Source organism: Pongo abelii, chromosome 1, assembly GCF_028885655.2.
Source record: "Pongo abelii isolate AG06213 chromosome 1, NHGRI_mPonAbe1-v2.0_pri, whole genome shotgun sequence".
Classification (NCBI taxonomy): Eukaryota; Metazoa; Chordata; class Mammalia; order Primates; family Hominidae; genus Pongo; species Pongo abelii.
The window spans coordinates 96,932,469-96,959,846 of record NC_071985.2 but is presented as its reverse complement, the minus strand read 5'-3'; the positions used below and the strand labels follow the sequence as shown (position 1 = coordinate 96,959,846).

General features: G+C 48.0%; 3 protein-coding genes across 16 annotated transcripts; 2 read left to right on the top strand and 1 right to left on the bottom strand.

The window, feature by feature from the left end:
- Positions 1 to 16: 16 nt before the first annotated feature.
- S100A13 (S100 calcium binding protein A13) lies at positions 17 to 15,764 on the bottom strand. Of its 11 annotated transcripts, none has more exons than XM_054527556.1 (6): positions 15,447 to 15,764; positions 13,478 to 13,684; positions 12,455 to 12,522; positions 8,917 to 9,032; positions 7,754 to 7,967; positions 17 to 257 (listed from the first exon to the last, which is right to left on the bottom strand). In XM_054527556.1, exons 5-6 carry the CDS (start codon positions 7,904 to 7,906, stop codon positions 114 to 116), a joined length of 297 nt encoding a protein of 98 aa, XP_054383531.1. In that variant the 5' UTR covers positions 7,907 to 7,967; positions 8,917 to 9,032; positions 12,455 to 12,522; positions 13,478 to 13,684; positions 15,447 to 15,764; the 3' UTR covers positions 17 to 113. The 11 variants fall into 11 exon arrangements, with proteins under 11 accessions (XP_054383531.1, XP_054383543.1, XP_009242166.1 ...); XM_054527568.1 differs by lacking the exon at positions 12,455 to 12,522 and adding an exon at positions 9,556 to 9,672; XM_009243891.2 differs by lacking the exon at positions 15,447 to 15,764 and adding an exon at positions 9,556 to 9,672 and having other exon boundaries at positions 12,455 to 12,555; positions 13,478 to 13,679.
- Positions 9,873 to 13,481, top strand: S100A1 (S100 calcium binding protein A1). Its single transcript, NM_001133847.2, is given in 3 exon segments — positions 9,873 to 9,931; positions 11,953 to 12,106; positions 13,142 to 13,481. Coding segments are annotated over 2 exon segments (285 nt in total). The 5' UTR covers positions 9,873 to 9,931; positions 11,953 to 11,965; the 3' UTR covers positions 13,286 to 13,481.
- CHTOP (chromatin target of PRMT1) lies at positions 15,497 to 27,378 on the top strand. Of its 4 annotated transcripts, none has more exons than XM_024245921.3 (6): positions 15,497 to 15,774; positions 17,924 to 18,005; positions 19,643 to 19,796; positions 23,294 to 23,480; positions 24,276 to 24,413; positions 26,134 to 27,378. In XM_024245921.3, the coding sequence occupies exons 2-6, from the start codon at positions 17,941 to 17,943 to the stop codon at positions 26,337 to 26,339; spliced, it is 750 nt and encodes a 249-aa protein (XP_024101689.1). In that variant the 5' UTR covers positions 15,497 to 15,774; positions 17,924 to 17,940; the 3' UTR covers positions 26,340 to 27,378. The 4 variants fall into 4 exon arrangements, with proteins under 4 accessions (XP_024101689.1, XP_024101694.1, XP_063583563.1 ...); XM_024245926.2 differs by having other exon boundaries at positions 15,534 to 15,774; positions 23,297 to 23,480; XM_063727493.1 differs by lacking the exon at positions 24,276 to 24,413 and having other exon boundaries at positions 15,534 to 15,774; positions 23,297 to 23,480.

Below are 27,378 nucleotides of genomic sequence, written 5' to 3'. Positions count from 1 at the left end.
GTGTAAGTAAGAAACATTTGTGTTTCAAGGAGGAAGTTTTATTTGGGAAGAGTGCGGTTCTGCTCGGCCCTGACCAGCCCTGCCCTGCCCACCCCCATCTCAGCCAGGCAGCTTTACTTCTTCCTGATCTTCAGGTCCTTCTTCTTCCTGATTTCCTTGGCCAGCTCCCCAATCAATCTCCAGTACTCATTGAACTTGAGCTCAGAGTCCTGATTCACATCCAAGCTCTTCATCTTCTCATCAAGAGAGTCCACATCCTGAGGAGACACCAAAGGGAAGAGTAGAATTAGAAACTGGGGTTCTTGAGAAAGTAGGGAGGGAAGAACGGTCAGCTGCCATTCTCTCAAGGCCCTTCCCTCAGAGAGCAGTGGTACCTGCCCCTTCTCTAAAGAATGAGGCTGCAGCCCCAAAACTGCACTGCCACGGGGTGCCTCTCCAAGGAGCACCAGCAGAGAGAGGTGGGGGGTCCTGAGTCCTAGTGCTCGCCATTGTGTAAATACTTCCACGATGGCCGCTTACAAACCACAAACAGGTTGTCACTGAATACAAAGCTGGAAAAAAATGCACACAATCTTCTCTCACCAGCACACCGCTGCAGCTGCTGTGGGATCGGCCCAGGGATTTGCCAGCATCTCAGGGAGATGCTGCAGGGTTGGACCCAATCTGAGCCTTCTGGGGCCACCCTCCTCTTTCTCAGAAAGCAGGAGAAGCTCCCAGTATTTAGCTGCTCATTTGCACAACCCTTGTGTCTTTTCATTTATCCAACTGGGTCACTAGATCAGGGGAATGGCAAGGACATGGAGTATCTGGGTTTTTAGGGGCCCTTGACAGGGTCTCTCTCATAGGCCTGTGAACTCAATGGCAACAGTAAACTGGATGTCCTGATCAAAGGACCTGTTGCCAGCTAAACAAGCACAACCAAAAAGTTGACTGTTGAACAATAGTTCAACATCAAACCAGAGAAGGGTGCCTCAGGCAGGGTGTGATGCTCAAAGTTTGAACCAACATTTGGATGCAGACAGAGAAGACTCACCGAATCTCTAAAAGGAACAAAGCTGATTCATAGAAGAACTAAAAAAGACTTTTTTTTTTTTTAAGTTACAACCACGTTTAATTATAAAATACTATAAGCACTGCCAGTGGAAGGCAAGGATGGCTACTGTAACATTATATTGGGGGTGCATTCAATTAGTAAAGAGAAATAAATAAGTATTAAGAAGGAAGAAGCAGGAAGGGCGTGGTGGCTTACACCTGTAATCCCAACGCATTGGGAGGCTGAGGCAGGCAGATCACTTGAGGTCAGGAGTTTGAGACCAGTCTGGCCAACAAAGGGAAAACCTGTCTCTACTAAAAATATAAAAATTAGGCAGGCCGGGCGTGGTGGCTCATGCCTGTAAACCCAGCACTTTGAGAGGCCGAGGCGGGCAGATCACCTGAGGTCAGGAGTTCAAGACCAGCCTGGCCAACATGGCGAAACCCTGCCTCTACTAAAAATACAAAAATTAGCTAGGCATGGTGGTGGGAGCCTGTAATCCCAGCTACTCGGGAGGCTGAGACAGGAGAATTGCTTGAACCTGGGAGGCAGAGGTTGTGGTGAGCAGAGATCGCGCCATTGCACTCCAGCCTGGGCTACAGAGACTCTGTCTCAAAAAAAGAAAAAAAAATACAAAAATTAGCTGGGTGTGATAGTGCACACCTGTAGTCCCAACTACTTGGGAGGCTGAATCAGAAGAATCGCTTGAGTGTGGGAGGCAGAGGCTGTAGTGAGCCGAGATCAAGCCACTGCCCTCCAGCCTGGGTGACAGAGTGAGACTATCTAAAAAAACAAAGAGCTGTGGCAGAAATAAAACAAAGGCCAAATACCAAATACCATATCAGTATCAGTGGGTTCCACAGCCCTGGATTCAACCAACCTAGGACCAAAAATATTTGAAGAAAAAAATCCACAAAGTTCCAAAAAGCAAAACTTAAATTTTGCCCCATGCTAAGTACTAAGTTGAATCCATGTGAATGAAGTGATGAGTAGGCGTTGCATTATGTATTACAAGTAACCTAGAGTTACTTGTAATTTAAAGTATACAGGAGGATGTGCATAGGTTATATGCAAGTACTATCTGATTTTATATAAGGGATTTGAGGTCGGGCATGATGGCTCACACCTGTAATCTCAGCACTTTGGGAGCCCAAGGTGAGAGGATCGCTTGAGCCCAGGAGTTCAAGACCAGCCAGGGCAACCTAGTGAGATCCCCATCTCTACAAGAGAAGGATAAAAAAAGGTAATTGAGCATCCAAGGATTTTGGCATCCAAGGGGGTCCTGGGAACAATTCCCATGGATACGAAATGACAACTATATATTTCATATTATACCACAGGGATATTAAAAAAAAATTTTGAATAAACAGACAATTGAATAAATATATATTTTTCTTAAAGAGAAAGGCTCAATTAACCAAAAAATGTCGATTTTCCCTAAAATATATCTTTTATATGATCCCAATTAAACTATCTACAGGATTTTTTTTTTTTTTTTTTTTGAGACGGAGTCTCACTCTGTCGCCCAGGCTGGCGTGCAGTGGTATGATCTCAGCTCACTGCAACCTCCGCCTTCTGGGTTCAAGCAATTCTCCTGCCTCAGCCTCCCGAGGAGCTGGGATTATAGGCACCCACCACCAAGCCTAGCTAATTTTTGTATTTTCAGTAGAGATGGGGTTTCACCATGTTTGCCAGGCTGGTCTCAAACTCCTGACCTCAGGTGATCCACCCACCTCAGCCTCCAAAATGTCTGGGATTACAGGCATGAGCCACCACGCCAGGCCTACAGGATTCTTTTTAACATTATAAAATGTTACTGGCTGGGCATGGTGGCTCATGCCTGTAATCCCAGAACTTCGGGAGGCCAAGGCAGGTGGATAACTCAAGGTCAGGCGTTCAAGACTAGCCTGGCCAACATGATGAAACCCCATCTCGGGCAACCCGCTCGGGTCTCTCACACTGTGGAAGCTTTGTTCTTTCACTCTTTGCAATAAATCTTGCTGCTGCTCAAAAAAAAAAAAAAAAAGAAAAGAAAAGAAAGAAAGAAAGAAACCCCATCTCTACTAAAAATGCAAAACTTAGCCAGGCGTGGTGATGCATAGCCATAGTCCCAGGTACTTCGGAGGCTGAGGCAGGAGAATCGCTCGAACCCAAGAGGTGGAGGTTGCAGTGAGCCGAAATCACACCACTGCACTCCAGCCCAGCCTGGGTGACAGAGTGAGACCTCGTCTCAAAAAAAAAAAAAAAAAAAAAAAAAAAAATTTAAGTTCCATTTCACTCAGAATTATATAAGCGTAAATCAGAAAAATATACCATTTTCACATCGTAGATTAGCAAAAAGTAAAAGCTCAATAATACCCAGTTTGGACAAGTACACAGGCATCGCATGAAGTGTGGGTAGCCATATAAACTGGTACAATTTTTTTAGGAGGCAAATTGGTAATATTCACAAAAATTAAAAATGAAAGCCAGTCTCGGTGGCTCACCCCTGTAATCCCAGCACTTTGGGAGGCCGAGGCAGGCAGATCATCTGAAGTCAGGAGTTCGAGACCAGCCTGGCCAACATGGTGAAACCTCGTCTCTACTAAAAATACAAAAATTAGCCAGGCATGGTGGCACGAGCCTGTAGTCCCAGCTATTCAGGGAGGCTGAGCCAGGAAAATTGCTTGAACCTGGGAGGCGGAGGTTGCAGTCACCCGAGATCGTGCCACTGCACTCCAGCCTGGGTGAAAGAGCAAGATTCTTTCTAAAAAAAAAAATTAAAAATGAACATGCCACTTAACCTAATATTTCTACCGCCAAACATTTACCTTATGTTGTTATTTTTCCACCAGTATGTAGGTATACAAACACGGATATTTGCAAGAAGGAAGAAATGGACATAAGAAAAATTTCCATCAATAAAGGATTGGGCTGGGCACAGTGGCTCATGCCTGTAATCCCAACACTTTGGGAGGCCAGGGCAGGAGGATCACTTAAGCCTAGGAGTTCAAGACCAGCATGGGCAATATAATGAGGCCTTGTCTCTACAAAAAAATTTAAAAATTAGGCCTCAGTTTCCATATATGTGAAGTGGGGAATGCGGACTGTGTTTTCTCTTGGCCTCCTTCCAGCTGTGATGGTCTGTGAATCTCCTGGAAGCCAGCTCTGGGTCCAGTCCTGTCTTGGGGAAATTAGACCAGAAAGGCACAGAGCATACACAAGAACCCAACAGCATCATCTGATACAAGCCCATACTTCCACTGGCACACAGTATCTTTGCTTACCTAACTACATGCACACACACATACAGAGGCTCTGTCTCTACAAAAAAATTTAAAAATTAGCCGGACATGGTGGCACATGCCTGTATTCCCAGCTACTCAGAAGGCTGAGGTGGAAGGATCACTTGAGCCTGGGAGGTAGAGGCTGCAGTGAACTGTGATCACGCCATTGCACTCTAGCCTGGGCAACAAAGTGAGACTCTGTCTCAAAAAAAAAAAAAAAGAGGTATCAGTTGTAAGCTGGTAAGAATGACACAGTGGAGAAGGAAAATTTGAGGACACAAGAAAGAGAGGAGTAATTTCAAGAGGAAAGTCTTTTTTTTTTTTTTTTTTTGAGACGGAGTCTCGCTCTGTCGGTCGCCTAGGCTGGAGTGCAGTGGGTGAGAGGGGATGGGATCCAGGGCACCAGTGAAGGGTTGGCCTTAGGGGCAGTGACATATCATTTGCGTAACAGAAGACTACTGATTTCGGGGAGGGAGCACGTACAAGTTTCCTGATTGCTCCTATTTTCTTTTCCTTTTTTTTTTTCCTTTGAGACAGTCTCCCTCTGTTGCCCAGGCTGGAGTGCAGTGGTGAAATCTCAGCTCCCTGCAACCTCTGCCTCCCGGGTTCAAGCAATTTTCCTGCTTCAGCCTCCCAAGTCACTGGGATTACAGATGCACACAACCATGCCCAGCTGATTTTTTAAATATATTTTTTAGTACAGATGGGGTTTCACTATGTTGGCCAGGCTGGTCTCAAACTCCTGAACTTCTCAGTGAGTAAACTACTCAGGAAAAGGGAGAACGTGGAAAGACGTACTGAGCTTTGAGGAGAGAAGACAAATTGTGAAATAATCATCTGAAAGAACTGGTAAATGAATCAACCAGGGAAACACAGAACTGCCAGGCATTGTCAAGGGTCCCTTTTGGGGTCTGTGGTTATAGATTTAAAGTGAGACAAGTCAACAAAGCTGTGCATTTTTCTCCAGCCAGATTCAGCTATCCAAATGGAGGGGCAGAACAGTGGATTTAACTGGCAAGTTACTATAGGTGAAATGGTGGATTAACTGGGTTGAGAACAGACAGAGACAGAATCAATGGGGTTAAGGCAGTGATTACAATGAGAAGCCTTAGAACCTGAGGTGAGGAAGAAGGGCAATGAGGACACGAGGGATGTTGATGGAAGATGCAAAAGTGAGAGGGTCGAGAGACTGAAGGTACCTGAGGAGTCAGGGAAGTGCTGAAGTGGAGAAGCTAGAGAGGGGAACAGAACTGGAATGACAGGAGGAGGTCAGCAGATAAAGGGAAACTTGAAATCAAGATTTTGGAAGTGGTGCGTTATTTTGTTAATGACACAGTCTAAAGCATGAACAGAGGAGTGGAATGCTGAGCTGTAAGAAGACAAATCTTTTTGGAAATGAGGAGTTGAGAAAATTGAAAGGCCCAGGTGTTGGATGAATTGTCTGTGTGGATGCTGAAGCCACTGAGAATAACAACAGAAGCAGTGATGACAGGAAAACAGTGAGCCAGGAGCTGAAGAGCCGTAAGGAGTGCAATAAGAAGAATGGCAGGTGGCAGACGAGCTTCCAAGGAGCTGGGAAGTCTCAGAAAGAAGAAGAAACTAAAATCAAGAGATAATGAAAAGCAGAGAGGTCACTTCCTACATTTCCAGGCCCAGAGGAAGTTGAATTTAGGAAAAAAAAAAAAAAACACACAATCACTGCTTGACAAGGATATAAGGAATGCTGTCCCTTCAGGAGAGAACCTGAAGTTTCCAGTAAAAAGATGAAAAGAAACATCTGGCTGGGCACAGTGGCTCACGCCTATAATCCCAACACTTTGGAAGGCCAATGCAGGAGGATCACTTGAGGCCTGGAGTTTGAGACCAGCTTGGGAAACATAGAGAGACCGCATCTCTACAAGTAACAAAAATTAGGCCAGGCACGGTGGCTCACGCCTGTAATTCCAGCACTTTGAGAGGCCGAGGCAGGCGGATCACCTGAGGTCAGGAGTTCAAAACCAGCCTCGCCAACATAGTGAAACCCCGTCTCTACTAAAAATACAAAAATTATCCGGGCATGGTGGCGGTTGCCTGTAATCCCAGCTACTCATGAGGCTGAGGCAAGAGAACCACTTGAACCCAGGAGGCAGAGGTTGCAGTGAGCCAAGATCGCACCATTGCACTCCAGCCTCGGTGACAGAGTGAGACTCTGTCACAAAAAAAGAAAGAATTAGCCAGACAGTGTGGCATGCACCTGTGGTCCCAGCTACTTGTGAGGCTGGGGCAGGAGGATTGCCTGAGCCCGGAAGGTCAAGGATGCAGTGAGCTGTGATCACAGAGTGGCCTGGGCAACAGAGTGAGACACCCTGTCTCAAAAAAAAAGTCTGAGAAGTTGGAAGTTGTAGGGGATTTTGCAGATGAAAGACCATGAGTTTCAGAGACTCATTGTGTTCAGGGAGTCCATATTCACACACTTCAATGTGCCTGTGGATTTTCAGAAAGGATGTAAAACAAACTGTCAACAGCCAGAATGACCAGGCCTCTTCGAGCCCAGAGTTGATTAAATTTAAGACCTGACCCCAGCCTGTGAGTGGGAGAGAAGGAATGACTCTTACACCCTAGTGAGAGGATGCCCATAGCAGGTAGGGAGTCTTCACAGATGCATCTCACAGACCCCCTACACTGAGGTCTATGACTCCATGAATTTGGCTGTGTTTTCATTTATGATAAGCCCCTTTCCACTGCTAGGCCTCAGTTTCCATATACGTGAAGTGAGGAATGCGGACTGTGTTTTCTCTTGGCCTCCTTCCAGCTGTGATGGTCTGTGAATCTCCTGGAAGCCAGCTCTGGGTCCAGCCCTGTCTTGGGGAAGTTAGACCAGAAAGGCACAGAGCATACACAAGAACCCAACAGCATCTTCTGACACAAGCCCACACTCCCACTGGCACATAGTATCTTTGCTTACCTAATTATATGCATGGACACACACACACACACACACTCACACACACACACACACCAGGCAAGAAAACCCACAACCAGGTCAGGCGCAGTGGCTTGCGCTTGTAACCCCAGCACTCTGGGAGGCCGAGGCGGGTGGATCACCTGAGGTCAGGAGTTTGAGATCAGCCTGGCCAACCTGGTGAAACCCTGTCTCTAATAAAAATACAGAAATAGGCTCGGCGTGGTGGCGCACCCCTGTAATCCCAGCTCCTCAGGAGGCTGAGGCAGGAGAATCACTTGAACCCCGGAGATGGAGGTTGCAGGGAGCCAAGATCACACCACTGCACTCCAGCCTGGGCAACAGAGTGAGACTTTGTCTCAAAAAAACAAAAGAAAACCTGCAACCATTTACACATGCAGTCACCCACACCCTTTCTTGTGGTCACATCATCGTACTCGGCACCATCATGTCCTAAACACAGTGTCCCACAATCACCATCTTACAAAATCTCAGTCCCAGATCTCTGCCTACCTTGAGCAGATGGGGCAACTGCTGGGTAACCAGCTCTTTGAACTCGTTGACACTGAGGCTATCCTTCCGGCCCTCCTTCCTTGCAAAGGTGAAGAAGGTGGTGACCACGGTCTCGATGGACTCCTCTAGCTCTGTCAGTGGTTCTGCTGCCATTAGGACCTTGAGGCCAAAGCTGATGTCCTCAAGGGGCTAGCTGACCTTTGTCAGGGCTGACCTGTGGAACAGAGAAGGAGCAGAGAGGGAGAGTCAGGGAGCCCCAAGATGCAGGAATGGTTCAGAAGGTCCCTGCCTTGGTGTTACCACATCAGTCTCAGCCTGGAGGGGGCATTATGGGGAAAGAGGGAGAGGACAGGGGTTGAGCTTGGGGCATCAGACCAGGCAACAGCATCTCAGTTTTGGTGGGGGCAGGAGACTCAGCTCCAGAAACCCCCTCTTCTGTAGGTCTCACAATCTGGGGTCCTTTTTAAATGTCTGTGGCTTAGGGACCCCTCTGTGGTGATCCCTCGATCTGGAGACCCCTCTACTTGAGAGGAGGTCTTCAGTTGACGGTCCTTCTTGGAGTCCTTCGAGTCTGGTGGCCCCTCTGTGGCGTGTCTGTCTCAAGAATCCCTTCTTGTCTCACCCAGCCTCACAGGTCATAAGGTTGTTTGTCTCCAAAGCTTGTTTATGTTGGGCCCTGGTCTCCGGCCACTCGCATCCGCCCACACACACTCTAACCGCTCCTCCCAGCAGAGAAGCACAGGGTCTGGCAAATGTCCCTGTGGTCAGAGCTGGCTCCGTCTGAACAGACCCATTTTCTCTGCCCCGCTCCACCCTTACCTCTCCTCAGGGGCAGCAGGGCAGAGTGCTGAACCCAGGACCCCACAGATCCTCCCCGCTCCTGTCTCCCAGTGACAAGGGTCCTCGAACGGGGCGTCTCTGACTCCCTGCCCCAGGACGGGTTTAGTACAGGCACTCACAGCCCCCTGGGGTGCGGTGTGTGGGGCTGGAAGAGGCATTCTCTTTTCTGTCCACCCCGTCACGCACTCCTGCACGCACTGTTGCTCGATCATCCAAAGCTGCTTCCTGAATTCCTGTCTGAGCTGGCTCTGGGGGAGGGACCTGGGAGCCCAGGAAGAAAAAATGATCTCCAGCCTCCCTCCAGGGTCGGCCATGAGACTCACCCGGCAAGGAGATGGGGTAGAGTGAGCTGGAGCCTCAGGGCTGAGGTTTATAAGCAGCGGGGAAGGAGGAGAGAGCTGCTTCCAAGCCCGGAGGTGTCAAATTTCCGTGGTCGATTCTGAAGACCAGAGACAGCCCAATCACACCGCTCGCCCTGAGCCCTCAGGCCTGGACCCGGGCTCCCTGCCAGCCACACGAGCGCCCCCACTTGGTCAGGAAGAGGAGCTGCCTGGACAGATCTCATTCAGCAGGGGTCCCAGGGTCCTAGTCCTCTCAATACTGGGGGCTGCTGCCACCACACCCCACGTCTAATCAGGAGTGTGTATGCTGAGGGGGGAAGAGGGAGGCAACCAATTGAGGGAGCTCAACACTGAGAGGCCCAATCTGAGACACACACAGAGGCCCCTTAGAATGAGATCCCACAAAGGATGCTACAGACCAAGATCCCTCAGAGAACCCCAGGCTGAGGCCCCACACACAGAGGGGGATCCAGGTTGAGACCCCCAGAGAAGAGTCCTGGATTGAAATCCCTCTGTGGGTTCTCAGACTCCGAAGACTAAGTTTCTCACTGAGGGTCCTCTCAGCGAGGCCCCATAGAGGAGCCACAGACTAAGACCCCCTCAGCAGAATTCCCCACTTACCCAGCTCAACCAGCACAGCCAGCCACAGGTACTGCAAGGCCCAGCTTGGGGTAAGACATCCAGCGTCCCTCCCAGGACCTCCTTCCCATCTCTTTCCCTTGCACCATCTACTGCTGCCTGGAGAGAAAGGAACGGGGCAAGCAAGGCTGGGAAAGAGACAAGGGCCGCCTGTTCCAGCCCAGGAGACAGAGGGCGCCTCTGTCTGCTCCTGGCCCCGTGCCCCACAGGGTGTTCGTCTGTGAAGGGGTGGAGTCGATGGGGGGGTCAGCGGGGGAGGGACTGTTGAAGACAGGTCTCCACACACAGCTCCAGCAGCCACATTTGCAGCCTTGGCCGTCTGTCCAGAACCTGCTCCCACCTCAGGCCCAGGCCACCCGTGAGTACCCTGCCCCACTGGGCTAGTCCCTGGCCTGCCAGCTTCAGGGAGAGGGGTCTTCAGAAGGGCTCCAAGAGGCTGGGGACCATAGCACTGTGGAGCACTGAGGATCTGGGAGGAGTCAGTCAGGGTGAGGGAAGTTTGGGATTTGGGGGAGACAGGGTTTGGAAGGTGGTGATGAGAGACAAATGAACTGAAGGTCGGAGAGAGAGCTGGCAGCTCAGCAAAGGAGGAAGCCAGTGGGGAACCCACCACGAGCTTCCTGGCCACCTGGCCCTCCCACAGGGAGCCCTCAAGTCCCTGCCAAGGCCCCCTCTGTCTCCCAGGTGTTGAGAAGGGCCCCAGCCCTCCCCTGCCTCGCTTCCTGTGGGGTAAGAAGAAGAGAGCAGATACAACAGCTGTTTCTGCCCCCACCTCTCCTGCCAGCCTTAGTCTCTGCCACCCCCACCCTGCCTTGCCAAGAGCTCAGGTCCCCGGGGAGTCTGGGGGTGGCAGGGCGAAGCTCCCATGATATGGGGAAGCAGAGATGTAGGGTGCTGTGCCCCTTCCCAAAGCGACCTCCACAGGACCTCCCCTTTCTCCTCCTCCCCTTTTTGGCCCAGACCTTTTGACTCCTCTTTCCCCCCATTCTTACCTCTTTGTTTTCCCATCTGCCCTGCCCCCAAGTCCTCTCAGAACTGCCACCACATAAAATCCCAGGCTGCTTTAGGGCTCCAGGTGACCTCCAGCTGCCCCTCTGGCATGGAGCAGGTAATCAAGCTACCAGCATCCCTCCCTCAAGCACCCCTTATCCCCTCATCAGCCACGGCTTGGGTTCCATCTCCCCCACGTCTCTGTGACAACTGCTTCTCAGGTCTGGAGTTCAGATGACACTCACAAGGGCCCCATTGAAGAACTGGGATGTCATTCGATCAGGGGCCATTGTCCAGCCCCCTAGGCCTGGGGAAGGATGGGGACATCTGATCCGAGACACCTGAGCTGTCCCCCCTGGGGTTGTGGAAGGCCAGACTGTCCCAGGGCCAAGGGAAAGACGCCCCCTGGCTTGGCAGTGTTCTCTCTCAACAGACCACTCCTTTCTCCTCTCTTCTCCTACTCTCTCCCAGCTCCATGAACTCAAAGGACCGCATGCTTTCAGCCCTTTATCTCCCCCAACACACAGCAGCCCCATTCCCCTTGCTCCCACTATCCCCAAATCAAACAGGAGTGAGTAGTCGCAGGGACAACGCCTGCAGGTCTCCTCTCCCACTCCCTGGGAACTCTGGCTCCAAGGAAAAGGCTCAGACATTCCTCTCTCCCCTTCTGCCACCCACCAGATGGAAGGGATAATTTTGCAGAGGCAATGGGAGCATACCCTAAAGAAGCCAAAATGACATGTTCAGGAGAGAACAGAGTTGAAGGACCAAAAGGGGCCCCCAGCTGCTGACAGGAAACTCAGAGTCAGTGAGACCTCCCTCCCCTAGAAGGCTTAGGCCACCCACTGGGGCTGCCATCCCCTCTACCAGGCTGACCGAGGGTACCAGACTGACTCCTTGCTAGGGGTGGGCAGCAGAAGGAAGGCTGTAGTGGACACCCCAGCCCACCACCCTCAACAGCAGAGCCTGGCTATGCTAGACAGGCAAGGTCCAGGGTAAAAATAGAGCCAGAGGAAGCATGGCCCAGTCCTGTGACCACCCCTGCCTGCCCCACCCTCCTCAATCCCTGCCTGGGCAGCCACTGCAGACATCTACCACAGGCCTCTGGAGCCAGCCCAGCTCCAACTGCTCTCTCTCCATGCCCCAACCCTGATTCCCTCTGGCTGGGGTACAGACTGAGGGACACGGAGAACAGGTCTGCACTGAGGTCTGCTGGGGTTTCCCTCACATTGTAAAATCTCAGGGAAAGATCAATTGCAGTAAGGCTCTAATCCCACAGCTATTTGAGCTGTCAGCCAGGGCCAGGGCCAGGCCTGAGGGTTCCCGTCACCTAGACCCCAGGTACCCCGGGCCTGGTCCTCAGCTCACTTCCATGATGGGGGTGGGTAGGTGCACTGCTGCAATGGGCTCTGAGCTGGAGACGGCGATGGAGACCCTCATCAACGTGTTCCACGCCCACTCGGGCAAAGAGGGGGACAAGTACAAGCTGAGCAAGAAGGAGCTGAAAGAGCTGCTGCAGACGGAGCTCTCTGGCTTCCTGGATGTGAGCATAGAGTGGTGGAGTGGGAGTGGAGTGGGTGAAGGTTGGGGGAATGGGGTGGGCACCCTCTTGCTATTTCCCCACCCCACCTCCAGCTCAGCCTAGCCTCCTTCTTTCCTTTCCCAGGCTTCTCTCCTGGGTTTTTCCAGGCTCCCCTACTCCTCCTGGGTCAAGTCAAAACGCCCTGGTTTACTGATCACCTGTTAAGTGTTAGGCCCTGTGTAGATTCATCAATAATAAGACTCACAGACTTAGAAGGGAAAGATTGACACTTAGAAGTAAACCATGCACTCCAGGAAGTACACAGAGCCTTAACAGATGTGCCAGAAAGGGTTATGAGAGATTATTAACCTGATTGAAGCCAGATGGCTTTCCTGAAGAGGTGGCACTTGAACCATGGATTTCCATTGGAAGATTATCTGGGTAAATGCAGACATTTTAGGAGGAGGCAACTGAATGAACAAAAGCACGGGAGAAAGAAAAATGTGGAGCATGCCAGTAGTTTCATTCAACTGGCATGAAGGATGTAGAAAAGTAGGCTGCAAAGGCTAACCAGGGCCCCAAAGTAAAGAAGCCTCAGGATACGGTAGAAAGTGCACCAGTTTTGAGGTTTTATTGGACTGGGTTCAAATTCCGGCCCTGCTACTTTCTAGCTGTGGGACTTTGGGCATATTTATTTAACCACCGATTACCAATTTGTTTCTTCTCTAGAATGGAAATAGTGAAACATACCTCACATTATTTGTATTAGAATTAAATTAGACAGTGCTTGTAAAGCTCCTAGTATAGTGCTTGCTTTATTGTAGGCACTCAACATACGGTAACTGGTGTCATTATTATTCATTCTGCCAGGTGAAAGAGTTTATGCTGTAGGCAACAGGAGCCCTCAAGAGTTTTGAGGAAGCCCAGAAGAGTCCCATAATTCAGTGCAGTTCCTCTCGCTCATCTTTGCCTCCTGCTCCTCAACCACCCCCTTGCCTCTGACTCTGTACTGTACCCCTTCCTATACACCTCCCTCTTCCTCTTCTCCCACCACAGGCCCAGAAGGATGTGGATGCTGTGGACAAGGTGATGAAGGAGCTAGACGAGAATGGAGACGGGGAGGTGGACTTCCAGGAGTATGTGGTGCTTGTGGCTGCTCTCACAGTGGCCTGTAACAATTTCTTCTGGGAGAACAGTTGAGCAGACAGCCACATTGGGCAGCGCCCTTCCTCTCCACCCTCCCAGACCTGCCTCTTCCCCCTGCTTCCACCTCACCCCACTTATCCCTCTCCATAACCCCACCCCTGGCCACCCCACCCACACACACATCAAGGGCGCAAGAGTAGTGGTCCAAGCCTGCAACTCATCTTTCATTAAAGGCTTCTCTCTCACCAGCCATCCGATGTCTGTCTCCTCTGGAATCTGGAAGTGGGTGGAGACGTGAAGACTGTTCACTCTCAACTCCCCTTATTTGGGGAAGTGTCTTATTTAGAAAGAGGTCAAGGTGCATTACATCTTCCTACTTGAGGAATGCTCAAGGTCCAGGAATGTGGGGGTTCAAGGTTCCAGTTGGAAGTCGAGGAGACATCAGCTTCTCAGCTATAAAACCAGAGGAAGAAATAATCTCCTTTTTTTTTTTGGAGACACAGTCTGGCTCTGTCACCCAGGCTGGAGGGCAGTGGCATGATCTCGGCTCACTGCAACCTCTGCCTCCCAGGTTCAAGCGATTCTCCTGCCTCAGCCTCCCGAGCAGCTGGGACTACAGGCGCCTGCCACCACGCCCGGCTAATTTTTTGTATTTTTAATACAGACGGGGTTTCACCATGTTGGCCAGGATGGTCTCGATCTCCTGACCTCGTGATACCCCCGCCTCGGCCTCCCAAAGTGCTGAGATTACAGGCGTGAGCCCCTGCGCTCGGCCGAAAGAATCTTCTTTCAATCAACAAACATTTACTTAAGTGGTACTATGTGTAAACTGCGTAGGAACTGAGGCTCCAGCATTAAGCAAAATAACCACGATCCTTACCCTCACGTGGGTGAGGATGCTGGGCCATTACTTACACACAGACACACACGAACACATACAAACACACGCACACGCCCAAGTGCCAGGAAGGAAAATGAAAGGGTCTTGACGTGCCAGTGGGGCAGAGGAAGGGTTGCAGATGTGTCATTCTCTCATTCCTCAAACATATGTACACTGTATTGTGCACAGTCATTAGAAAAATCCCTTATTGAGGCCGGGCACAGTGGCTCACGACTGTAGTCCCAGCACTTTGGGAGACAGAGGCGGGCAGATCACTTGAGGTCAGGAGTTGGAGACCAGCCTGGTGAAACCCCATCTCTACTAAAAATACTAAAATTAGCGGGGCATGGTGGCACGCGCCTGTAATTCCAGCTACTCAGGAGGCTGAGGCAGGAGAATGGCTTGAACCTGGGAGGCAGAGGTTGCAGTGAACCGAGATGGTACCACTGCACTCCAGCCTGGGTGACACAGCGAGACTCCATCTGCAAAAAGAAAAAAAAAGAAAGAGAGAAAAATCCCTTATTGAACAGGGAACATAGCTCATGCCTATAATCCTAGGAGTCGGGAGGCTGAGGTGAGAGGATCACCTGAGCCCAGGAGGTCAAGGCTGCAGTGATCCGTGTTTGATTGCGCCACTGACTCCAGCCTGGACAACAGAGCCAGACCCCGTCTCAAAACAACAACAAATCAGAGAGAGAGAAAAGAGAAATCCCTATGTAGGTCTGCAACAAAATAAACACGGATGGCAGGTGTGGAGGGAGGACATGGAAGCGCAATCGAGGACGCAAAGGTGCCCCACCCCAAGAAGGAGTAAACAGTATTTAGGCCAAGTTGGGGAGGGGAGGAAGTGAGGAGGAAAACATGGACGGGCGGTGGTGTTGGCCGGTGCAGGATGGGAGAGGAATGTGCTCCCAATACTGGCCTCCTGGGCCTTGGCTGGAGCATTTACGGCACTTCACAACTCTCAGACTGGGCGAGTGGCCATGAGAGGAAAACCAGTGCAAATTCCCCAGGCCCAGTTGTCCGGAAGAAGACGAGGCAAGTCCGCGTAAAGATTTTTGGACGGTGTACCTTGGCTAGGGAACGGAGGGGCGAGGGAATTCGGGACCCAAATCCCCTCTAAGGCCCACATTAATAACTACCCCAGGAGGTTGCAGCGCAACCACTACTGGAACATGAAGTCCCTGCACGCCCCAACAACTGGGCCATTGGCCACGCCCCTAGCGGCGGGGCACTGCTTGGAAGCCCCGCCCTCGCCCTAAGGCTCCGCCTCTGATCTCTGCGCAGGCGTAGCTCAAATCTTTCCCGCCCTCTAGTCGTGCGCGGATCTGACACCTGACGTAATGGCGTAGACGCCATTTTAGCCGGTCCCACAAGCACTGGACGTGGCGGCCATTTTGTTTTGGACACCGAGCCGGAGCTGGCGGCCGCTGCAGACGAAAGGCAGGAAAGGGCAGGCCGGGTGAGCAGACGGATCGGCCGACTAGACAGCCAACCAGCAACAACGAACTGAACTCGCATACTACCGCTTACGCATCTAACCAACCGCCCATCTAGCTAACCCGAGCCCCTCCACCGTCAACTCAGGTTCGGCCGGTCCCCGGCCCGCCTGCCGGAGCCGTGGTGGCAGCCGCGGGAGGAACACTGGCGTCTGTTTCCTTCGGTGAGTTTCTGTGGTGAGAAGGGGGGGGGGTCTTGGGGAGCGGAAGGGGCCGGCGGACGCGGAAAGGGGGTGGTGGCATGTGCACATAGCTACGGTGTTGGAGCGTGGAGGCCCGGGGGAGGAGGCGGAGCCCCTGCGAAGGGACGGGGGAGGGGCTGAACTGGAACCTGGTGGCGGGATTGATGGAGGTTGGGGTTTGATAGGATAAAAAGGAAACTTGGCGGGTTGAGCAAAAGTGGAAGTCTTGACAGGGCTTTGAGGATGGTAGGGAGATTAAGAAGTACAAGACTTTGAGGAATGTTGGAAATTAATGGCGGCTTTAGGGTTAAGTTTTATGGAGGGCTCTTTGCAAGTTAATTCCCAGGTGAATTTAGAAAACCTTTCCTACTCCCCCAGGTCGTCAGTTTCTTGTTAAAGTCCCTGCTTGATTTTGGAGTTGAAAGCCACTTTTGAAACTAGGCATGCCTATATATATGGGGTTTTTTTTGTTGTTTTTTTTTTTTCTGAGACGGAGTTTCGCTCTTGTTGCCCAGGCTGGAGTGCAATGGCACGATCTCAGCTCACTACAACTTCCGCCTCCCGGGTTCAAGCGATTCTCCTGCCTCAGCTTCCCGAGTAGCTGGGATTACAGCCATGCGCCACCACGCCCGGCTAATTTTGTATTTTTAGTAGAGACATTTCTCCATGATGGTCAAGCTGGTCTCGAACTCCCAACCTCAGGTGATCCGCCCGCCTCGGCCTCCCAAAGTGCTGGGAAAACAGGCGTGAGCCACCGCGCCCGGCCCTGCCTATATTTTCACTCTAGATCAGTGGTTCTCAACTTTAGCTGCACATTAGAAGCACCTAGGTAGCTTTCCCCCGACCCCACGATTGGTTCATTTCCAAACCTCATTACCAGAGATTGTGGTTTAATTGATCTAGGCCCGGATATCTGTATTTTCTATTTTATAGGAACGGGGTCTTACCATGTTATCCAGGCTGGTCTCGAGCTCCAGGGCTCAAGCATTCCGCCCGCCTTGGCCTCCCAAAGTGCTGAGATCACAGGCGTGAACCACCGCGCCCGGCCTGTCCAGCCCTATGTTTTAAAAGCTCCTTGGATAAGTCATATGTAGTCAAGGTTGAAAACGACTGCTCTAGAGTAAAAGCCAAACTCGGCCCGGCGCGGTGGCTCACGCCTGTAATCCCAGCACTTTGGGAGGCCCAGGTGGGTGGATCAGGTGAGGTCAGGAGTTCAAGACCACCCTGGCCAACGTGGAGAAACCCCGTCTCTACTAAAAATACAAAAAAATTAGCCGGGCATGGTGGCACGTGCCTGTAGTCCCAGCTACTCAGGAGGCTGAAGCAGGAGAATCGCTTGAACGGGGAGGCAGAGGTTGCAGTGAACCGAGATCGTGCCTCTGCACTTCAGCCTGGGCGACAGAGCCAGACTCCGTCTCAAAAAAAAAAAAAAAGCCAGACTCCATACTTTGGTTGCTAGATTGGGTGCTACCGTTTTTTAGAAATTCCTGGGTATTTTGTGGGCCTTGAAGTTTGTTTGTTTGGGATTGTTTGTTTTAAAGAGATGGGGTCTCAGGCCGGAGTGCAGTGGCGTGATCACAGCTCTTTGCAGCCTCCAACCCTTGGGCTCTAGCCATTCGCCCACCTCAGCTCCCCTGAGTAGCTAGGACAACAGGTGCTGGCCACCATGCACCGCTAATTTTTTATTTTTTTTTTTCTTAGTAGAGACTGGGTCTCGCTTTGTTGCCCAGGCTGGTCTCTAACTCCTGGCTTCAAACCATCCTGTGCCCTTGCCCTCCTAAAGTGTTAGGGTTACAGGCAGTGAACCACCACACCCAGCCACCTTGAAGTTATAATAATCTGAGGTAATTGCCATAGAAACTTAAGAATTTTTGCTGGGCGTGGCCAAGGTGGTAAAATCCTTTGAGGCCAGGAGATTACGGCTGCAGTGGCCACTGCGTTCCAGCCTGAGTGACAGAGCGAGACCCTGTCTCAAAAAAAAAAAAGAAATTTAAGCACTTGAAATGTGCCCTCATGTGCTCTTTAGTCGTCAGTGATAAGGCATTTTTATTTATTGTTGGCTTGGGCCTTGCCACTTATAGAAATGATGTCACTATTGTGATTTGCTCATTTTACGTATTGTCCTTTGTAGATTCTCGGGATTTGAAGATGGCTGCACAGTCAGCGCCGAAAGTTGTGCTAAAAAGCACCACCAAGATGTCTCTAAATGAGCGGTGAGGCAGCCAACAGCAACTTCAACTCCTTCCTAAGAAAACATTACTTAACTTGGCCCTGGGGTCCAATGCACAAAGCCAATTTTAAGCTAAATACCAACAGAAGGCTACAGACCTCTGTTCTTAGTTGCATCTCATGTGGTACACAAAACAAATTGGGCGGTTGTTTGAAAACCCCTTATCAGTAGACTTTTATGTTAAGCTGTCTGAAGTATTTATTTGGTGGGATGTATTTTAAAAGACTCCTAACACTTTCCCTTTTCACATTTTTTTACATTGATACAGGGGTCGTGCAGCACGGTAGCATGGTACCCTGGCTACAGTAGGCTTGCTGCCCAGTCCAAGGCCAGCAGTGTTGTGTCTGGCCTGTAAGAGGCAGGTAGCAAGCCATGAATATGTCCAAAGGCCCTTGAATGTCATTCTTGGGCCTTGTAAGAGGCACTCGCTTTGCTCCATTTCACTTTCCATTCTGCTTTTAGTTTGGTTTGGTTTTGGATTCTTTTACAGTTAAGTGTTCTTCTCTTCCATTCCATTATACTTCCTTGACAGAAATAATGAGTCTCTTCACAGGCTCATAAATGATCAAACTAATCTAACTTTGAAAAGTAACTACTTGGAGTTAGAAAAAGTGATGATTTGAGACTAAGAAAAGTAAAGATATTTAAAGGCAGTTTCTATCTCTGACAACTTTGTTCATTAAGAGTGCCTTTGGTTGGGCACGGTGGCTCATGCCTGTAATCCCAGCACTTTGGGAGGCCGAGGCGGGCGGATTACAAGGTCAGGGGTTCGAGACCAGCCTGACCAACATGGTGAAACCCCGTCTCTACTAAAAATGGAAAAATTAGCTGGGTGTAGTGGCGTGTGCCTGTAATCCCAGCTACTCAGGAGGCTGAGATAGGAGAATCACTTGAACCCATGAGGCGGAGGTTGCATTGAGCCAAGATCCCGCCACTGCACTCCAGCCAGGGCAACAGAGGACAGAGTGAGGCTCTGTTTCAAAAAAAAGAATGCCTTTGATCAGTGATTTCATTAAGTTGACTTTTGACCACTGAAATTTACTTAATGCCTATTTTTGCCTCTTCTGAGGCTTATGTGCTTCTCTCCTTATCTCTTTGGCTATGATAAGCTAATTATTTATGTTTGCATAATGTTTGTGTTTGCATGTTAGTGACATATATTTTAAAATGTGATACAGTCCTGTAATTTACAAGAGTATGTTAATTGCTGTGAGCTTTGAAGGTGCTCTCATCCTTCCTCATATTTGGCCTTAGAATGCACCTCGGATCCCCCAAGGTTTAGGCTTTCTTTGTTTGTCTTTGAAACTATATCTTCTGTCTCTTGTCATATCTGCTTATTGCGTGTTTTTCATACCTTCCACCTCTCTAAAAGCCGTTACCTGAGCCCTTGTTATCACTTTTGGTTGAATGTGCTGCACTTAGCTGCATTTCTAAGTTTCTGATTCTTGCAAGTTTGTGGAAACAGAGGAGTCTTTAACCCACATCAACCTTGATCTAAGCGTACCACTTTACTTAAAAGTTCGTGGGATCTGGAGCTCCTGGTCTAGCAAGCCATGAAAATGCCAATAAATGTTTGTAATAAAGCTTTTATTTAAACATCCATTTTGTTCGACCTTGAAGCTTTACTAATATGCTGAAGAACAAACAGCCGACGCCAGTGAATATTCGGGCTTCGATGCAGCAACAACAGCAGCTAGCCAGTGCCAGAAACAGAAGACTGGCCCAGCAGATGGAGAATAGACCCTCTGTCCAGGCAGCATTAAAACTTAAGCAGGTGAGAGAATGGGTCTTAATGCTCCAGAAGCAGCTGGTGATCTCTGTCAGGGAGTCCACTGAGGCTGTCAGGACGTGATGGATGATTGCAAAGTGGCTCAGGGCAAAAAGCTGAAACTTCTCTGGAAGAAAGAGAAGTTCAGAGAATTCCATTTTTGGCAGGTACCAATAAGTAACTTTTTACTGTCTTTCTCTTTTAGGGAGTTTGCCATCTATGTGGCCTGTTTCTGTTACCAATGAGTATTAATCTTTCGTTTTCTGATCCTTAACCCTTAACATAGATTAATGGCTTATTCCACAAAGAAACTTTATTTCAGCTTTAGATAATCTCACAGCATCCTTTACTCTCTGTTAAATGATTTACCCAACAGGGAAATAGTTTTATTCTTTTTCCCCTAGTGCAGGGAGTTTGCATGGCCTTAGTCAAAAGTTTTCAATGCTAAAATATACAGAGTAGAGTGACCCTCATTTCCACAGCACCTAAAGTTTTACCAGTAAAGTGGAGCAAGAGTACTGAGTAATTTGAGTTAGGGGTTCTCTTTTTCAAATTTACAGTGAGAGATAATCCTATTCAGACCTGAAATAAAACCTGCTCTTTATTATTCATAGAATTTATATGCAAGTCCGGACAGTGGCTGTGGAAGGATATGTCCAAGCTGTGGCTGGGCGTCTGGAGGGCGGTGCCATGCAACTGTAAGGGCTTTGGTAGCATTGCATGGCTGTGCATAAATTCAGCAGTTAAATATAACACCCTTACACCCCCACCCTGAACCACTGGGCTCACTGACCAAAAATAAACAAGGCTGTCTGCTTCGGCTACCTTAAGCCTTGGAGTGACTGGATTCCTCCCTGACTCAGGAAAGCAGCAAAAGGCACCACCATTTTCCAAGAGTAAATGGAAATTGCTGAAGATGAATCTCGGACAGATCATTCCAAAGGACCTTTCAACAAGAAGCTTTAAGTATAGGCTCTGCAGGAAGTAGTCCCTATCCAGAGTAGTACTATTAAATAGAATTTTTTTGTGTTTTTGTTTTGTTTTGTTTTGTTTTGTTTTGAGACGGAGCCTCGCTCTGTCATCCAGGCTGTAGTGCAGTGGCGCAGTCTTAGCTCACCGCAGCCTCCGCCTCCCGGGTTCAAGCGATTCTCCTGTCTCAGCTACAGGCGCCTGCCACCACGCGCGGCTAATTTTTGTATTTTTAGTAGAGACGGGGTTTTGTCATGTTGGCCAGACTGGTCTTGAACTCCTGACCTCAAGTGATCTGCCTGCCTCAGCCTCCCAAAGTGTTCAAATTACAAGCATGAGCTATCGTGCCCAGCCAGAACTTTCTGCAATGATGGAAATGTTCTGTATTTGCTATCCAGTACAGTAGCCACTAGCCACATGTGGCTATTGAAAACTTTAAATGTGACTCGTGCAATTAAGGAGCTTAATTTTTTTTTAATTTAATTTTAGGCCAGGCCTGTAATCCCAGCACTCTGGGAGGCCAAGGCAGGCGGATCACTCGAGGTCAGGAGTTCGAGACTAGCCTGGCCAACGTGGCAAAACCCCATCTCTACAAAAAAAAAAAAAAAAGCCGGGCAGGGTGGCGCGCACCTATAATCCCAGCTACTCGAGAGGCTGAGGAGAATCTCTTGAACCCAGGAAGTGGAGGTTGCAGTAAGTGGAGTTGGCACCACTGCATTCCAGCTTGGGTGACAGTGAGACTCCGTCTCAAGAAAATAATAAAATTTGCTTTTAATTTAGGCTGGGTGTGGTGGCTCACACCTGTAATCCCAGCACTTTGGGAGGCCTGGGCAGGTGGATCACCTGAGGTCAGGAGTTCAAGACCAGCCTGGCCAACATGACAAGACCCCATCTCTACCAAAAGTAAGCCAGGCATGATGACAGCTCCTGTAATCCCAGCTACTCGGGAGGCTGAGGCAGGAGAATTGCTTGAACCTGGGAGATGAAGGTTGCAGTGAGCCAAGATCGTGTCACTGCACTCCAGCCTGGGCAACAGAGCGAGACTGTATCTCGAAATAAAAATAATTTAAATAGCCACGTGTAGCTATAGAGGCTGCCTTACACAGCACAACTCTAGAGTGGAAACTAAGTGGTATAGTTGACATCCTTAACTTTCCTGTTAATATTAAAGGCCGGTATTGGTGGCACTTAAGGATTGGAATGGGTAAAGAACTTCCCAGCACTGTACAGTTCTCCCTTTAAAGCACAAAGCTTGGGAGAATTAGTACATGCAGGATAACTGAACGCAAGAGACTTGTGGAATGCAGTTCTAATCTCATAATTGTGTGTTAATCAGGGGAGTAACAGGACAGGCTGTTACGGTTGGTTACACCTACTTATGCTAGATGCATAATGTTTGGAGCCTTCTCCACTGATTAGAAGCAATTTATGATCTTATGCTAGAAAGTTAATAATAATGCTTCACAGCATCTTTTTGAGAGGTATGATTAGAAAACACACACATACACATTGGTAGTCACTTGTGGGTGAAGCGTGAAGGGGCTGTAGAATTTATTTTCTTTCATATTGACTGATGGCTTTATGGACAGCCAGGCTTGCTAGGACCTTGGTTGTGTTCAGGGCTATTGCTGTCCCATTTTCCTTTGAAGGAATTTAATTCTCTGACATGTAGTCTTAATGGTTTTCTTTTGAGAACAGATTCTTAAAAATACTCTATCTCTGTAGTGTGTCCTTGTATTTGTATGTGGCCCTGAGTTTTGTGATCACCTGAATAATTCTAACATAGGTTTGGCTGGCTGGCTGTGGAGATACATTTGAGTTACATGTTTATTTTTAATTTAAGGTCATCATATTGTTTTAAAGGAGCTGTTTGCAAGTGCAGGCATGGAATTAGGGATTTTTAAGAAACGTAAGGAAAGGAGATTTGACTTTCTTGTGTTTATTTACATCTTAAGGTAAAAAGTGGACCGTCTGGAAATAGATTCTCAGAGGAAAAATGGAGCACACGGGCCTCTTTGAGAAATCAATCTTGTTCTTAAGTCACAAGAACTCAAGTGAACTTGTAATTTAAGTTTTGCCCAGAGTGTGATGAACTTCCTATGGTGTTTGAGTAAGCCTTTGAAGACAGTGGTAGTCCATGGGCAGGTATGAATCAAGTCATATAATTGTCAACCTGTAGTTCAAAAGCAGTACAATCCAGGATTGAACTATAGAATGTTGTTACTAAAACTTAAGTTTCAACTGGCAGTGTATGACCTCTGTAGCCAAACTAGTGAGGTACTTTGTGGAGATGCCCATTTCATGGGACCACACTTGAGCTTCTTGGAGTTTCTGCTCTGGATCAAAATTCTGCTGCTTGTATAACATGTTCTGAGGCAAAGGCTTGCTTCTGGTTTGGGATCCTTATAAACCCACAACAGGTTTATCTCCCTTCACACCAACATCTCACTTGCTTCTTTTTCTCTGCACTTTAAGTTGCCAAATCCTGTTGGATTGCGTTTTTGATCTCAATCCCCTAACACCTTTTCTTCCAGAAGAGCTTAAAGCAGCGCCTGGGTAAGAGTAACATCCAGGCACGGTTAGGCCGACCCATAGGGGCCCTGGCCAGGGGAGCAATCGGAGGACGAGGCCTACCCATAATCCAGAGAGGCTTGCCCAGAGGAGGACTACGTGGGGGACGTGCCACCAGAACCCTACTTAGGGGCGGGATGTCGCTCCGAGGTCAGTGCTGTGTACCCTGATAATTGTCGGGCCCTACTCCCTTCCCTTTTCTCTTGGGCTGCTTATGGACACGTTCGTTTAACATCTTCAAGCCTGAATTTGTATTAATATAATAACTTCTGAAATCACATTTTTAATAGTGCTGCATGTCTTTTATCGATACCATTCCTTTTCTGATAATGTGCAATGGTGAGAGGCTATGACCTGCGTAACAACAGGTAATTCACGTCATCTCCATTCCATTTTAAAACACCCTGCTGCTGCTTGAATCAAAGCACATTCAAGTTCTAGAAATAAGTCAAACATAAGAAATTTATAGGTCTTTTGGCCTATATCTCTTTGTTCCTGGTGCTAGTAAAACACTGATACAGCTGGAAAAACAGGACAAGTTGACCCACAGCACTTACCTATATATGTTCATTTGGGGCACTCTTACTCTGTTCCCTGTATAGTTCTTGTTCCCTAGAAGAATCTGTTGAGATCAGGAACCATAGCATTTATTTTTAAATTTACCATAATGCTAGGCATCTATCTGATTATTCAGTAGATATTTATTAAATGTATGTACTTACTAATTGAATTAACTCCCAACTTCCAAAAATGGATTTGTGGTCAGACTTGTTGAATTGATTGAATAAAGAGTAGCTTAATCTATTCACAGTATGCAGCTTGCCCCAACCAACCTAAAAACTAACTGAATTACCCTCATTTAACCCTCACCACCTTCCTTTGGTTGGAATCTACTTTGTGTCTCTTGGATTTACCTGCATATACATTGTATGCCTCCTCTCTAAGGTCAAAACCTGCTCCGAGGTGGACGAGCCGTAGCTCCCCGAATGGGCTTAAGAAGAGGTGGTGTTCGAGGTCGTGGAGGTCCTGGGAGAGGGGGCCTAGGGCGTGGAGCTATGGGTCGTGGCGGAATCGGTGGTAGAGGTTAGTCAGCTACCAACTTCAGAGAGTAGCTCCCCCTTACTTTCCTCCCTTAAAAACTCAGAGCCACCTTTCTGCACAGCTTGAAGTCATAGGCAGGCTTCTTTGTTTGTCTTGTTTTGTTATTTGAAACTGGCTTATTTTTCAAATTACCATGCTGGTAGTGCAAAAGTCTCATGATTTTTCCAAGAATCAATCAAGTGCATATTATAGAGCCAGATTATATGCCATCTTCCTCCAAGCTCTTGAAAATTTAAATTATATAGTTGAAAATACCCCCCAAAATGGTCAGTTTAGGGTTTTACCTTTCTCTGCCCCTGCCCCACCACCATCACCACCACATACCACCCTGTAGCTCCAAATCCTGGTTTGAGTCACATGAGAATATAGAAGAGAGAGAGAGATATAAAGATGAAGTAGAGTTAAGAGGGTGGTGAGACTTGGAGCTGGGCATTGGCTCTGAAACCAGATAAATTCAGTGTCACATTTGTGCCTGTGGAGAATCAAAGATGACTTTTTTTGCTCAAGGTAGAGAGCAAGATGGAATTATTATCAGTTAACTAACTGGCTCTTATTGATAATCTTGCCTTTGAAATTTATTGATGTTTGTCTTGTGACCTCATGACCCAGACTGGGAAAGAGTTTAATGATGTTGCTGCTGTTAATACTAAATCTCATGGGAGCCTTCTGGCTTAGAGCTTAGTGGAAAACTCCCAACACCACCTGTCCAGAAAAAAACACTATTGTAGCCCCTGTGTATATTTGCTTTGGTTCTCTTAAAAGGTGTCTTGGGTCTTCCAAGACTTAATGACCTTGAAGTTGCCAAGGAATAATAACTGTTAGGAAAGAAAAGTTGATAACCAAGGGCTTGTTTTCTTCTCTCCCATTATATGATACTTGACTTACTGAGTGAAGTGCAAGCTAGTTTGGGTTTCAGGCTGAAATAACATGTTTCCAAATTATCTTGACTTGGATCCTGAGAGAGAGACATCAGGAGGGTGGGAGAGACTAAAATAGCTTTTCAAAAAGCTGATTTTGTTTTGTTAACTGAATTCAAACTGCTTCTCAGATAACCACAATTGTCAGTTGTCATAAGGTAACTAGAATTAAAGGTAGAAATAGCTAGGACAACTCAAAATATTTTTTCAAATCTCCCCTACATTGTTCCTGTGTCAGAAAAACTCAGTCTCCTGACACATGAGGTCAGCTAGCTCATTAGACTTGATAAGTTTAAGGAAAGATGAGATGACTTTCCAGAAGGGTCTCCAATAAACTTAATTTGAAAACTGTCTTATCTTCACACCCCTGATTCTCTGTGCCCTTGTTACCACCTCCCTATCTTACTAAATGGGATTATCTATCATGTATTTTAATTATGAACTTACTGAATCTCAAATGTTAGGTAATTTTATCTTAGGATCGATTAAGGTTTTTTAAAATTATAGTTGCCAGTTAATTATTTTCCTTTATTGATAGAATAAAATTTGTTAAAATAGCATTTAGAGATGATCATGTGATAGAGGATTCATTATGTGTGCTTTCCATGTGTTGCTTTCTACCCAGTGTGTTTCCTTTTTTTCCAGATTTCTCCTCTTTGCCCTGCCCTTCAGCTTTTCTCAGCTAGGCCCCACTGCTCTAAGGGGCATTTACTACAGCACCTGTTAAACTTACTTGTAACTGTCTCTTTTTTTTTTTTTTTTTTTTTTTTCCTCCTTTGGGCCAGGTCGGGGTATGATAGGTCGGGGAAGAGGGGGCTTTGGAGGCCGAGGCCGAGGCCGTGGACGAGGGAGAGGTGCCCTTGCTCGCCCTGTATTGACCAAGGAGCAGCTGGACAACCAATTGGATGCATATATGTCGAAAACAAAAGGACACCTGGATGCTGAGTTGGATGCCTACATGGCGCAGACAGATCCCGAAACCAATGATTGAAGCCTGCCCACCCTCCCATGAGAGACTCTTGTTAGTCAGCACATCTGTAAATAACCTTGAGATAACAGATGAGAAGAAATCTGATTGATGCTGGATGGACCTATCACAATAGGCTGTGGACTTACTTGCCACCAGCTTGTGCATTTAGTGTGTTCCTTTTACTTTTTGATACTGTGTTGTATGAAACCCTTTTGTCCTTTGATTTGGTTTTTTGTTTTTGTTTATTTAGGGGGGAGGGGGGGTTTCCCCTCCTTTGCCCAGACTTTTCTTTGAACACAAATGCATTAGCCTTGTGGCTAGAATACCCTTTTCCTACCTCTGTCTCCCCTCACTTGTCATATTCTCTGACATGCTAACGTTTCTTTTGTTCATCTCTGTTGCCCCCACAGAAAGATCGCAGAAAAACCGGTCAGTGTTCCCTCCTCCCTGATGCTTAGGTTTCTGAAATAGGGTTCTGTTACAGCCTCTTCGATAGCCTGTTTAAAATGTTTAGAAAGTCTGGAGCTCAAAAATGCATTCTTCCACATTGATAATTTAGTAAACTGAGAACATTGACATCACTACAGGGCAGCATAAGAGGTTGCTTACATGTGGTAGCAGCTCTGGTTTGATTCAAGTTGCTACCATGTGCATTGACACCACGTATACCATAACCAGCGTGCTGGGTTGAATTGCACTTTCTACCCTTGTATGAGATTTACAGACTTTCCTCCTGGGTTTGTATCATGACCAGAGGGGTACTATAGGGTTGGTTTATACTGCAGTATAGAGGAAGAAGCCATTTGATTTAGTAGGTGTGTCAGAAGGGAGAATGATGGCAGACGAACTGCTGGAAGAGGTCAGAAGATACCCATGCTAAAATGTAATTATATCCTCATGTTTATCCCAAACTAATCTTGGACTTTTCCACTCATTAGCTTTGTTTTGCCCTTATTTCCCTTGAAGTTTTAATTAAGTTCAACCATATTCTGTCAACTGTTCAGTTTCAGTGGAATCTTGTATTTCTGGTTCATTATAACAAATTGTTCGCTCAAATCCA